The 12,983-nt window shown below is 42.6% G+C and overlaps 1 protein-coding gene across 1 annotated transcript in view; it reads right to left on the bottom strand.

The window, feature by feature from the left end:
- LOC145394930 (putative polypeptide N-acetylgalactosaminyltransferase 9) overlaps positions 1 to 12,983 on the bottom strand; it is a 329,055-nt gene that overhangs the window by 177,070 nt on the left and 139,002 nt on the right. Inside the window, exon 6 of the mRNA XM_080268680.1 lies at positions 10,710 to 10,892. Within this exon, the coding sequence (XP_080124806.1) occupies positions 10,710 to 10,892 (183 nt within the window). The remainder of the gene's footprint in view (positions 1 to 10,709; positions 10,893 to 12,983) is intronic.

Raw genomic sequence — 12,983 nt, 5'->3', positions numbered from 1 at the left:
TCTTTGGGGCATCATAATTCTACGTACTGATTATTCAGGCCTGTAAAGCTACCTATAGATCCTTGGGATTCGTCTAGATTCTCTATACACTGTCCATAAACTGTACACCCACGCACCAAAGATTCTGTACCCCCCTCGGTGGAAGGAAGTGGAAGTCAGGGTCAGACAGAGAGCAGGATAATGGACAACTGTGAGTGGTAGTTTGGAACTGAGCTACGAGGCGAGTGGTGAGAAACCCAATGACATTGGATTCAAAACATTTCCATGCTATTCGCCTACAAAACATTATGCGTTCGTAACATTCATAGCATATATTATAACAATGACTACTGTGTTATCATGGTGTCCTGTGAAACTTACCCATCTGTTTTGGATCCTCATCATACAAATAAAGCACCGAGCCATTTGTATATCAGTTGCAATTGGTCACTATCACTGCAGTGATAATTTTTGTTAATGTTATTCCTGGACTGTCTACAGAATAGCTATAATATAGAATAATTTTGAATTTAATGTTGCTCACAGTAGCTGTGTGGATGGTTATATATGATAATTTTTGTTAATGTTATTCCTGGACTGTCTACATTATAGCTATAATATAGAATGATTTTGAATTTAATGTTGCTCACAGTAGCTGTGTGGATGGTTATAAATGTTGCAATTATTTTATGTGGACGAATAAACCACATTGTGATGGGAAGAAGGAGTATTTGTAAGGAGAGTGGAAAGGTTACAAGACGATGAGAAAAAGGCAGAGTATAAGAGAGAAGTGGAGGAACGATTGGGCAAATATGTATTGGAACAGATGGGGGACGTGGAAGGTGTGTGCAGAATATTTACAGAAGAAATATGTGCAGCACGTAACGAGGTGTGTGGGATGAAGAGAAGACTGAGGGGGGTGCAAGGAATAGTGTGGTGGACTGAAGAGGTGACACAGGCTGTGGCACAAAAGAAGAGAGCATACCATGAATGGATGAGAAATAGGGGCGTGGAAGAAGTTGAGAGGCGAAAGAGTTATATGCAGAAAGAAAGAGAGAGGTGAAAAGATTAGTAAGAGAGAGTAAGAAGAGAGCGGATGAGGAATTTGGAAGGAACTTGAGTGTAAAGTGGAGAGACTGTAAGAAAATGTTCTGGAAAGAGGTGAAAAGAGTAAGACAGGGTGGAAGTGAAGTGAGCAGGGGAGTGAAAGATAAAAATGGTAGATTACTAGTGGAGAAGGGAGAAAAAGTGAGCAGATGGAGAGAACACTTTAAGGAATTGTTGAACACAAGGGATGGAAGTAATGCGAGTATAAGTGGCTGGAGAATGGCTGGGAGGAGGAGGGAGGTGAGAAGACAGGAAGAAATCAGTAGGATAGAAGTTGTGGAAGCAATGAAGAAAGTTAAATTGGGGAAAGCCCCAGGAATTGATGGAGTGTGTGGTGAAATGCTGAAGTATGGGGGAGAAATAGTAGTAGAATGGATGTGGAAAATGTGCAGTTTGGCCTGGGAGGAAGATAGAGTCCCGGATGATTGGAAGTCAGGTATAATTATTCCCTTGTACAAAGGAAAAGGTGAAAAAGAAGTGTGTGGTAATCATAGGGGCATCTGTCTTCTTAGTATAATAGGAAAAGTGTATGGTAGGATACTTATTGACAGAGTTAGAGAAAGAACAGAGGAATTAGTTGGGGAAGAACAGGGAGGTTTTAGGAAGGGAAGAGGTTGTGTAGATCAGATATTCATTCTTAGATCTTTAGTGGAAAAGTTTCTTGAGAAGGGAAAGTAGTTGTATGCAGCTTTCATGGATTTGGAGAAAGCATAAATTATGACAGAGTGGATAGACAAGGATTATGGAAGGTATTTAGAATATATGGAGTAGATGGGAAGTTGCTGAGTGCTGTGAAGAGTATGTATGACGGTGCTAAGGCTGCAGTGCGTGTGGATGATGAACTGAGTGAATTTTTCTCTTTGAAGGTTGGGTTGAAACAGGGATGTGTCATGTCTAAATGGTTGTTCAATCTGTACATGGATAGGGTAATAAAAGAGGTACAAGGTAGGGTAGTGGATGTTGGAGTGGCCCTGGTGAGAGAGGGTAATGTTTGGAAACTCCCTGTACTGTTGTTTGCAGATGATACTGTGTTGTTGAGTGAAGACGAAGGAGAGCTGCAAGGCTTGGTGGATGAGTTTGGGAGAGTGTGTAAGAAACGGAATCTAAAGGTGAATGTAGGGAAGAGTAAAGTGATGGTCTTTGAAAGAGGTGAAGTCAGTGAATGTACAGCGAGGTTGGTTGGTGAGGAATTGGAAAATGTGAGTATGTTTAAGTACTTGGGTAGTGTGATGAGTAAGGATGGAGGTTTGGAGGGTGAAGTGCTTGAAAGGGTACAGCAGGGAAGAAAGGTTGCTGGTTCCTTGAAAGCAGTGATAAGAAGCAGGGAAGTGAGCATGGAAGTGAAAAAGTTACTATATGACAGTATTGTGATACAAACTCTAACGAATGGAAGTGAAGCTTGGACAATGCTGGAAGAACACAAGTCAAGAGTGAGAGCAGTGGAAATGAGTTACTTAAGAGGAGCCTGTGGAGTCACATGGAGAGACAGGCTGACAAATGAGAATATAAAGGAGCGCTGTGGTGTGGATGTGGATGTGATAGGAAACGTTAGGAGGAATACACTGAGGTGGTTTGGCCATGTGGAGAGGATTGAGGGTGAAAGACTGACGAAGAGAGTGTATGTGAGTGAGGTGGAGGGGGGAAGAGGGAGGGGGAGGCCGAGGATGAGATGGAGGGATGGGGTGGAGAGGTATATGAGAGAGGGGGTGTGTGAGTTGGGAGCAGGGCAGTGAAATGGCGGGGGACAGGGCGACTTGGAGGCGATTTGTTTGTGGCCACCCCAAACGGGATTGAGGCGTCTGGCAATAGATAGATAGATAGTGATGGGCAGCAGAGAGCATTCGCCAATAATGTACTAAAACCACATGAAATCAGATGCAAACAACACAAAATATGAGACAACGAAGATACAGCTGTGGTATCCTGCTCTGCCTTGTTATCCAGGCCTTAACTGTTGCATCACCTCATAGTTGCATTATTTTTCTTCAGACTCTGTCTCTTTTATTACTCTTACTTCCCAGTATCCTCCTACTGCAAGCCGTCATATTCCTCACGGGCTTTCTTGTTGGCCAGTCCTATAACCCGTGTTGTATTACATTATTCCTCACATCATCACTCCCACACAAACAACGTTACCACAAGACTGCTGAATCTTGCTGGCACTGCCACTACTAATCCCACTTTTCCCCTCACAATACTACTACTGCTACTCCTACTACTACTCCACTATAAACCTGTATAATAATGCATATGATTGTTCTTCTGTCTGTGTATCTGCTAATCATATTGTTCCTGTCCCACCGTCGACAACTCGTCACTTACCCTGAACCGCTACCCCAGTTGCACCCCACCCCCCCACACACCATGGACTCTACTCCTCCCCACTCCGACACCACATTGTCCTCCACCACATCCTTGGGCCACCAGGCCTGTTGTTCACCCTTTACTGGTGAATATACGAGGTATGCATTAATAATAATAATAATAATAATAATAATAAAAAAAGGCATTTGGGAGCCTAGTGCTAATTGCCCTCCAAAATATTCTGTTTGCCAAGTCCAAAATTTAGGCCATATTTTGATACCATGAAGGTTTTATGTTGATAGATCAAGCTGTTCATGAGATATAATGGTGCTAAAGGCAGACAATAAAAAACTAGTTGACCTTTGGCAGTTATTTTGGTGACCCTGACCCTGACTCTGAGTGGCCATTTTCGAACTCCTCCAAGATTTTGGCCTTATCTTGATACGCTGAAGGTTTCATGTTGATAGCTCAAGCCGTTCATGAGATATAATAGGAACACACACACACACACATCGTGTGTTCTCTGGAAGAGGGGAAAGTGCCACAAGAATGGAAGAGGGCAAATGTGGTACCAATTTATAAGGGAGGAAACAGGGAAGAACCCCTGAATTATAAACCAGTGTCTCTAACCAGCACAGTCGCAAAATTTTGAGAGAGAATCCTGAAAGACAGATGGATAAAATATCTATAAGAGATGAATATTTTGGCTGCATGTCAGTTTGGATTCAGAAGTGGAAGGTCATGTGTTTCTAACTTGTTGAGCTTTTACTCAAGAGCGATTGACGTGGTACAGGAGAGAGAGATGGTTGGGTGGATTATGTGTACTTAGACAGAGAAGGCCTTTGACAAGGTACCTCACAAGAGACTAATGCGGAAACTAGAATACATAGGAGGATTGAAGGGGAAACTCCTGGAATGGATGAGAGACTTTTTGAGAGACAGACAAATGAGGACAGTAGTGAAGGACAAGATGTCTGGATGGAGCGAAGTGACAAGTGGAGTCCCTCAAGGCTCGGTGTTGGCACCAGTAATGTTCCTGATTTATGTAAATGATATGGTAGATGGAGTTAACAGTTATGCAAGTCTGTTTGCTGATGATGTAAAGATCTTGTGGAAGGTAGAGGTTAAGGAGGATTGTAAAATGCTGCAGGAGGATCTGGATAGGATACATGATTGGAGCCGGACGAGGGAAATTAAATTTAATGTAAAGAAATGTAATGTATTGGAAATGGGTAAAAGTACCAGGAGGCCATCACTGAATTATTTCTTGGGTAATGATTTAATCACAAAAATGAGAGAAGAGAAAGATTTGGGAGTGCTGGTCCAAGATAGTTTGTCACCTGAAAAGCACATTAACAAGATAGTTAGAGAGACTTTTAAACTCTTGACTAACATAAGAGTAGCATTTCATTATTTGGATGAGGAGATGGTGAAAAAATTGCTAATGTAATAAGTGATCAGAAAAGTGCACTGAACATTGCTATACCTTCCCAGCATAAATACCTGAGTATACCTTACATAGAAAACCGATTTCTCTCATGTACGCGGTGAGCGTGAAAGAGCGTCTATACCTGTACACGAGTATGCAGGACTCAATAAAACTGATTTCCGAGCCTCGGTGAGCATTTTAATTGCGAAATTCGTTGTTTCTACATAGAAATCTATCATGTTAGCCAAGAAATAAAAGGTCGAAAAATGGCTGGCACTGGGGTGACCCAGAGGGCTAAAAATAGCTGGCACGCAGCAGGTTTAAGTTCATTATTGGAAAAAGAGGCAAAATGAAGCATTTCCAACAAAAATGAAGGTCAAAATCACTCAAATCTTTTCGAAACCTACCAGAAAAATATAATGCACAACTTAGGGGTTGTACTGGCAACTTGTGAAAACTTACCAGCTTGGCTTACCGGAGAAACCTGGGTCAAATTTGTTAAAGACGATAAGATAAAGCATTCCCCACAGTGACTGATTTTACACACGTGTCATATGTCATAACGTCAGAAAAAACAGTTTCATGTATCTCTTACAAAAAAATAGGAAGCAAAAATAATACTCATGACTGATGAATATACTGTAAGTGGTGGTTTCAGGCCCCCCCTGTAAAATCCTCCCACGCTGACTCTGCACTCATCATCTCTTAAATAATTACGATAACAATAATACAATCCTTCATTTTGCCCAATTTTTATATCATTTCGTATCATGAATTTGAAAATATTTGCTTCCTTGCTACAAAGGAAGTACTGTACAAGTACAGTAACTGTTAGTACAACTTCAATGACATTATCTGATTTGCACATGCAGTAGCGGCTGGTCTTCTTCGTTTTACCCTTTCAAGCACTTCATCCTCCTACTTCCATCCCTTATATTCATCACACCACCCAATCATGTTTTCGTGAGGCTTTTAGACCGGTATCGACCAGTTTAGACCGGTCTTATAGCTGTTCTGGCAAGACAATAATCCGTTACAGATTGGTCCAAAGCAGTCCTGCCCCACAAGCTAGCGTAGGCGAGACCAGTCTGTGCATAAACGTATGCGCGTCAGCAACAGCCAAGGAGGAGGAGAGGAGCATCCGTGGCAGGGTGTAAACATCGATGGTCAACAATGGCGGATTTGGGAATAAGGTTTGTTTTAAATTACATTTTTAACGCTAGCAGAGGCCCATGATCATCCAAGAAGGGAACCAAATAAATATCATGAAGTAGAGGCTTTGTATTACTACAGATCGCACAAAAAGTAAAGCATTAATGACCGAGATAAAAATCGAGGGGAAGCATGAAATTTCTATAATAAACTCTACTCCCCGACATTTGTTTACATTCTTCTAGGCCATGCCCAGTCACTCTTGCAGCCAGTAGCAGGTTCGGACAGGATCAGACTGACATTAGCCCGTTCTCGCGATCACTTATGAGTCCAGACCGGTCTAAACCGGTCCAAAGTGGCCCGCGAAAATGCGGCATTAACCCGCGCCGTCCCGAGGACGTACTTCCACGTCCTCACGTTTTGTCACAGCCAGTCCCGAGGACGTACTTCAACGTCCTGCAATTGCAAGGTTCATAATTTCCACAAACTTCAAAATTCGCGGGAGATTTTCCTTTCGCCCGGGTACCCAAGCCTCCCCTACCTGCCGCCAGGCGGGCAGCGTCCTAGACCCTGCATGACCCGCGCTCGCCCTTGTCTCGGTCACTCACCTGCCAGCAGTGACCCAGGTCAGACATGGCGCGGAAAGGTCTCTCAGATGAGCAAATTGCATCCGTCCTGGAAGCCTTCACTGGAGACAGTGATTCTCCACTCGATGATGATGTGGTGGATCGCGATTACGTCCAGCCAGAGGAAGAAATAAGTAGCAGTGATGAGGAGGTCCCTTCGCCCCGAAAAACGCGGTATGTGACATACCGTAAGGCAAGGGAAGGCCAGGCTGCTCCCCAACCACGTGCACAGCTATCTCTCCATCACAATTCTGATCAGGACGAGGATGAGGACGATGAGGATGACAGAGGGCTAGGACGTGATATCGCCGAGTGGTTGGGAAAGGAAAAAATATCACCACGTGGATCAGAAGGTGGGGCGAGACGACACCTAAGGTATGGTTCAAGTACTTTGTCTGGGGAAGTAGCAAGTGGTGTGGTGGGATTGCTGGGAGAAAGGGAAAGTGTTGTGGCAGCAGCGCGGGGTGAAAGTGAGAGTGGTGTGGGGGTAGTGCGGGGTGAAGGGGCCATTGGTGGGAGGGAGGCAGCACGAGCACGTGGTGCTCGTAGGCCTAGGGGAGAGGAGGTTGAGTCACTCCCCAGCACTTCTTTCGCCCCTGAATATGCCCAAACTTCCTCCCCACAGCCCCAGGATGTGGGGAAAGGAAAGAAAGGGAAGGGAAAGGGTAAAGGAAAAGGGAGAGGGAAGAGAAGTGCGAGTGATGATAGGCGCCGCTCTCCACCTCCCCAACCTCCCCCACCACCCTCACCTCCCCACCCTGACGAAGGGGACGATGGTGACGTGGCTGGAGACGGTGGTGTCACGTGGAACTGGGAGGATGGGAGTAATTTTACTCCCATCATTCACCAGTTCACTGAGGAGTGGCGGTCAGGTTGCACGGCTCCAGGTGTAAATGCTGGGTCGTCACGTTTAGATTTTTTCAATTTGTTTTTTGATGAGGCGTTTGTTGGGCGCATAGTAGAACAGACGAATATATTTTCACAATCCCAGCGCCTTGAAAGTGAATGCCTAGGAACCACAAGCAAGCATGCAGAACAGTATGACTTTCCCGTGACTATATCAGAGATGTTCCTATTTTTGGCCCTGGTAATCTTGATGGGTGTGGTGAAGAAAAATCAAATTCCTGCCTATTGGACAACGGACCCAATCATCCTAACACCTTTCTTTGGAAAGGTGATGGGTCGTAATAGATTTCAGTTTATTCTCGGCCGCCTCCACTTTTTTGATGCAGATGATCCAGCCAATGCAAATAACACCGATAAAATGAGGAGAATTAGGCTGGTATTTGATCATTTACGGGAAATGTTCCGCTCCTCATTTTATCCCTACAGAGACCTCGTCATAGACGAGAGTCTTGTGTTGTGGAGAGGCAATATTTCCTTTAGGCAGTATATACCCAGCAAGAGACACCGTTTCGGGTTCAAGATCTTTGTTATGTGTGACTGTAAGACTGGTTATGTGCAAGACATAGTCTTGTACACGGGCGCACAGACAGATATAATAGAAGATCGGAGTATAGGACTCTCTGGGGCCGTGGTGAAGACAATGATAGAAGAGTACCTTCATCGTGGTCATGTTTTGTACCTGGACAACTGGTACACTAGCCCTCTTCTCGCTAGGTTCCTCCACCAACACGACACCGGAGTCTGTGGTACAGTCAAGAGAAACCGTCGCCATATGGTCAAGATAGGGAGGAAACTTGACAAGAATGAGGTGGTTTTCTTCCAGGCCAATAACATCCTTGCAACCCTGTGGAACCACAGCAGGGAAGTTTGCCTCCTATCAACTGTTCACAGCCCCCTGATGCACCGCACAGACTCCGTGGATCACCGTAGCGAGAGGAGGCGCAACGTATGGAAACCAGAGTCTGTACTTGCCTATAATCTGAACATGAGGCAAGTTGATCAGTCAGACTCGATGATTTCAAGTGTTGACTGTGCCAGGACAACGATGAAGTGGTACAAGAAACTCTTTTTCCACTTGCTCGACATCACGGTCCTGAACGCCCACTACCTGCACGCAATGACCACCGGAGTATCCGAGACCTTTGAGGGGTTTGTGAGGGAGCTGGCACGTGAAATAATCGCCAAGCATGCCCAGGAAAGACCCCCACACCACCCCCGCGCCCCCCGGGCTGCTTAGACTCCCCTACGTCTTGCAGCCCGACACTACCCCAGCGCAATCCCTTCCGAACCAAACCGTCGTAAACCTCAGCGTCGCTGCCATGTATGTAAGCACTCGACAGTCAGACCAACAACGCAGAGAAAAAACACAAGATACGAGTGTGTCGAGTGCAATGTTGCGTTGTGCCTTCAGCCTTGTTTCAAGGAATACCATAATCTCGTACACTTCTGAAACTGTGTGGGAAGGCGAAATGACGCTCATGATAATGGTAAGGCCAGTCAGTAGGTGCTAAGTCAAATATAAAGTTGAAACGGGTGTTATTTTTTCAGAAAAGTAATGTATAAGATGAGAATTAGTGTAAGTGGAAAGAATTGTTATCAAAACTACACCCACTGTGTAAATCTGGTCAGTAAATATGTGATAGCAAGGAAATAAAGTGGAAACGGGTGTAATGTTAGCATGAATAAAACGTATAAGTTGAACATTACTGTAAGTTGTCATAACTGATGTCACGATTACACCCACATTCTGGTCAGTAAGTATGTGATAGGAATTATATACAGTGGATGATGTTGTAATGTTAGTAGTAAGGTATTTTATAAGTTGATTACTTGTGTAAGATGAAACAAATGATATCGCGATAACACTCCCTGTGTAAGTACGCGCAAATATGACGCTCAGTTCCATCGTACGTTCAGAAATGATGTAATATCAATTATATCAAGTGTTTACATGTGCAATGTTAGTGTAGAATAATTATATAAGTAAAAAAATAGGTTGTAAGTTGAAATAGTTGTCATAGCGACTTCACCGTGTGTGTTATTATGCGCTATTATTACGCTATATATTTACGTAAGGCCTGAAATAATCTCAAAACAGTTCTATAAAGTTGAAAAGTGTATAATAATATTAGAAAGGTATTATGTTAGTAGAAAAAGCACAATACGAGTTGAAACATCAGTCACAGCGAGTTCACTCACTACGTAAATTAGCGCTAGCATTACGCTAAATGTTATCAAAAGGCCTGTGAATACGTAAAAACAGTTCAATATAATGTAAAATGGTATAATGTTATTGTAGAAGTATTATGTAAGTAAAAAAATTATATGTATCATGATTTTAGAATGTTAGCGATTCATGGGAACCAAGTTGGCCGATTTTGCTCGTTTCTCACGATGGTACAATGGTTATTTCTGCTCTATTTTTGTATAAAATCCAATATACTCTTTTATCACATGTTTTTATGTTTGTAATAAATTCATTTCTACTTACTTTCATTGGTTTCCCAAACTTATAATACCATAGAAAACGTTTGATGCTCACACCGCATAGGGAGAACACGGGGCCAGGTGGGACCATCGCATACCTGGTTAAGCTAATTAGGGACCCCAGGGACCACTTTCTTTGCCACCGGCCATTGTTTCTGACCAAAAGCGAAAGTTTAAGCAAAAAAAAAAAAAAGGTCGAAAATTGCCCGGGATTGGGGGGTACCAGTGGTCGAAAAGTTGCCGGGACGGGGCGGGTTAAATGCACTCATATTTTACACTTCATCATCCGACCTCACTGTACAGTCAGTGACTTCATTTCTCTTGAAGACCATAACTGTACTCTTCCCTACATTCATCTTTAGATTCCGTTTCTTACACACACTCCCACACTCATCTCCCAAGCCATGCAGTTCCCCTACATCTTCACTTAACAATACAGTATTATTTGCAAACAACAATACAGAAAGTTTCCAAACGCTGTCCTCCCTCACTAAGGCCGCTCCAATATCTACAACTCTACCTTGTATCTCTTTCATAACTCCATCCAGTAATACCTGTATCACTTAATACCGTCGGTGTGGTAAAATGTCAGTACTTTCGTTATCATTGTATGGTAAAAATACACTGTCAATAATAAAAACTAGAATAACAAGTAATATTGCAATTATAACGGTACTCGCTCAAGAAGAAAGCAAAGTGACAATTACTATAATGCTCACCTTAAACGAAAGCTCCAAATTCTCGCCGCCCCAGATGTCGAAACCGGAATCGTAGGTGCCGAGCCTCTCAAAGAAAGCCTTGTCGATGGAGAAGAGACCGCCCGCCATGGTAGGAGATCGCACTGGCTCGGCGGGGTGCTGGTGCCGTGCTCTCTCCTTGCTCGGAATGGCGTGCCAGTTGAACTATTACCGTGACATGGGGAGGGGGAGGGGGCGAGCAGGGAAGAGCGATGAAAAAGTCGAAGGGGACAGGGAAACAGAGGTGATAATGAGGAAGAAAGAAGGGCAGGAGTGGGAGATGGTGATGAAGCGGGATAGGCAGGGTCGGGAGTGGGGGGAACAGGAAAAGTTGGTATGACAAGGACAATGGAAGGCAAGGCGATGGGGTGAGGGAGGCGGATGGTACGGAAGGTACATGGTGATGGGAAGAGGTTGTGTCGGGTAGAGGGGGATGGGTCGAGGAGGGGAAAAAAAACAGAAATGGATTAATATTGAGCTTATGGTGTAGTCGGCAAGATATATCAGGTAATATCAGCCTTAAATACATGATTAATCAATATAACAGTATTTGCATTAATATTTACATACCGTATTTCACAATAAATATAAGGAATTAGCATTGTAACATATCAAAATTAAGCAAGACAGTTCTACTTAAATTAGTTCACTTTGCAACAGTACTGTGAAAACTTACTAAAAATGAAAGTACATTCTACTAGATTCAAATTACTTATTGTCACAGTGAGTAAATCAAGGGAAGAAGTTGCAGTGCCTTTAAGACTGTAAAAATGTGTGAAATCAAAGTACGTGTGTGCGTGTGGTGTTCGAATCTGAAACCAAACAGAACAGTATGCAACAAACTAATTACACAGAATAATCTTTAAATTTCACTGGCGTCCATGTATGTCTTTTTCCCTCCAAAATATGATAATGACTATATAATTCTCTTTTATGGTGACTAACATAATCAAATTTTATCCAATCCAATTTACATCCGATTCTGTAAGCGTATTTTTGTCAGTCGCACAACTTCTTGATGGGAAAAAGAGATAATGTGACTACCTGAGATTAAAGGATTATCCCCTTCAGCCCAAGGAGTCTCTCCCAAAATACATAAAATGTATAGTATGTCCTCGAGCTCAAAAGTATAAAAAATATTTTTTCTTACCCCCTACAGCCCGAGGGTCTCTTCTATGCTGCTTAGAATTGTTTGGTGTTAACCTAAATAAAGTATCCTGAGACTGAAGGGATTAAGAGCATGCAGGGCTTTGATACAACACAGTGCAGGAAAGTCGTGCTGAAAGCGTACAACACATTAGGTTCATGCAGACACGCGAAGCTCATGCAATACATACGTGCATTTACCAAGAGGCATATATGTATAACACACAAATAACACAGCCCAGATAATGTTTTTGTAGTTATTTTAATGGTTACGAAAGCTTTATACCTTTCGTCTATAAGTGACGCTAGGTGATTAATAATTCAAACAAGCCACTGTCCTGACCATTTTTTAAGACTAACTGAATTACATCTTTTCTTTTAAGCGATTAGACAATTTTAATACATATATAGTACAAATTTTCTTAACCTCGTGCGTTAATGATTTATGATTTCTAAAGGAAGGAAACAGTGGCCTGTTGATTAACTCCGATAATAAATCAAATCTGCAAAGTAAAACTATGAGGTTAAAATAAATCACATTCTGCCCACATTGTAAATCTGAAGCAAACCAACCAAAATCAAGGTACTGTCCTAGAAATCGACAGAACACATTTTACCGTAAAAAAAAAAAAAAAAAAAAAAAAAAAACTGGACATAGCCAAGATGTAGGACCGTATTCTAGGCAGCATAGGAGGCTTCACACCACCTCTTCCTACACATTTTTTTTTTTTTTTTTTTTTAATATTACACCTTCACGCTGTAGCGTAGGTTACATCGTTTTATATTCGACACAGTTTACATCCATATCACACAAGATGATACTGAAATTTGATGTGCAGAAAATATCGCGAAGAATGAGGTGCAACGAAGTCTCGAAATCCACTCAGAATACGGCACATACACGCATCCACATGACTATCCCTCCAAAACACTACAAATACTACTGCCAACAGTGAACACTGGTGTATGAAGTACAAATGCCTACTATACAAGTCATATAGTATCTTAACTACGATGACATCGTTTCCATTTTGACCAAATAACCGTCAGACAATTTTACTCAACTTAGGAAAGCTACCGTATTTCATATTAAAGGGATTATTATTGCTA

The sequence above is a fragment of the Coenobita brevimanus genome, chromosome 29, assembly GCF_032717465.1.
Source record: "Coenobita brevimanus isolate Jiangsu-jjx chromosome 29, ASM3271746v2, whole genome shotgun sequence".
In the NCBI taxonomy this organism is placed as follows: domain Eukaryota; kingdom Metazoa; phylum Arthropoda; class Malacostraca; order Decapoda; family Coenobitidae; genus Coenobita; species Coenobita brevimanus.
This window is presented reverse-complemented; position numbering and strand designations above follow the sequence as displayed.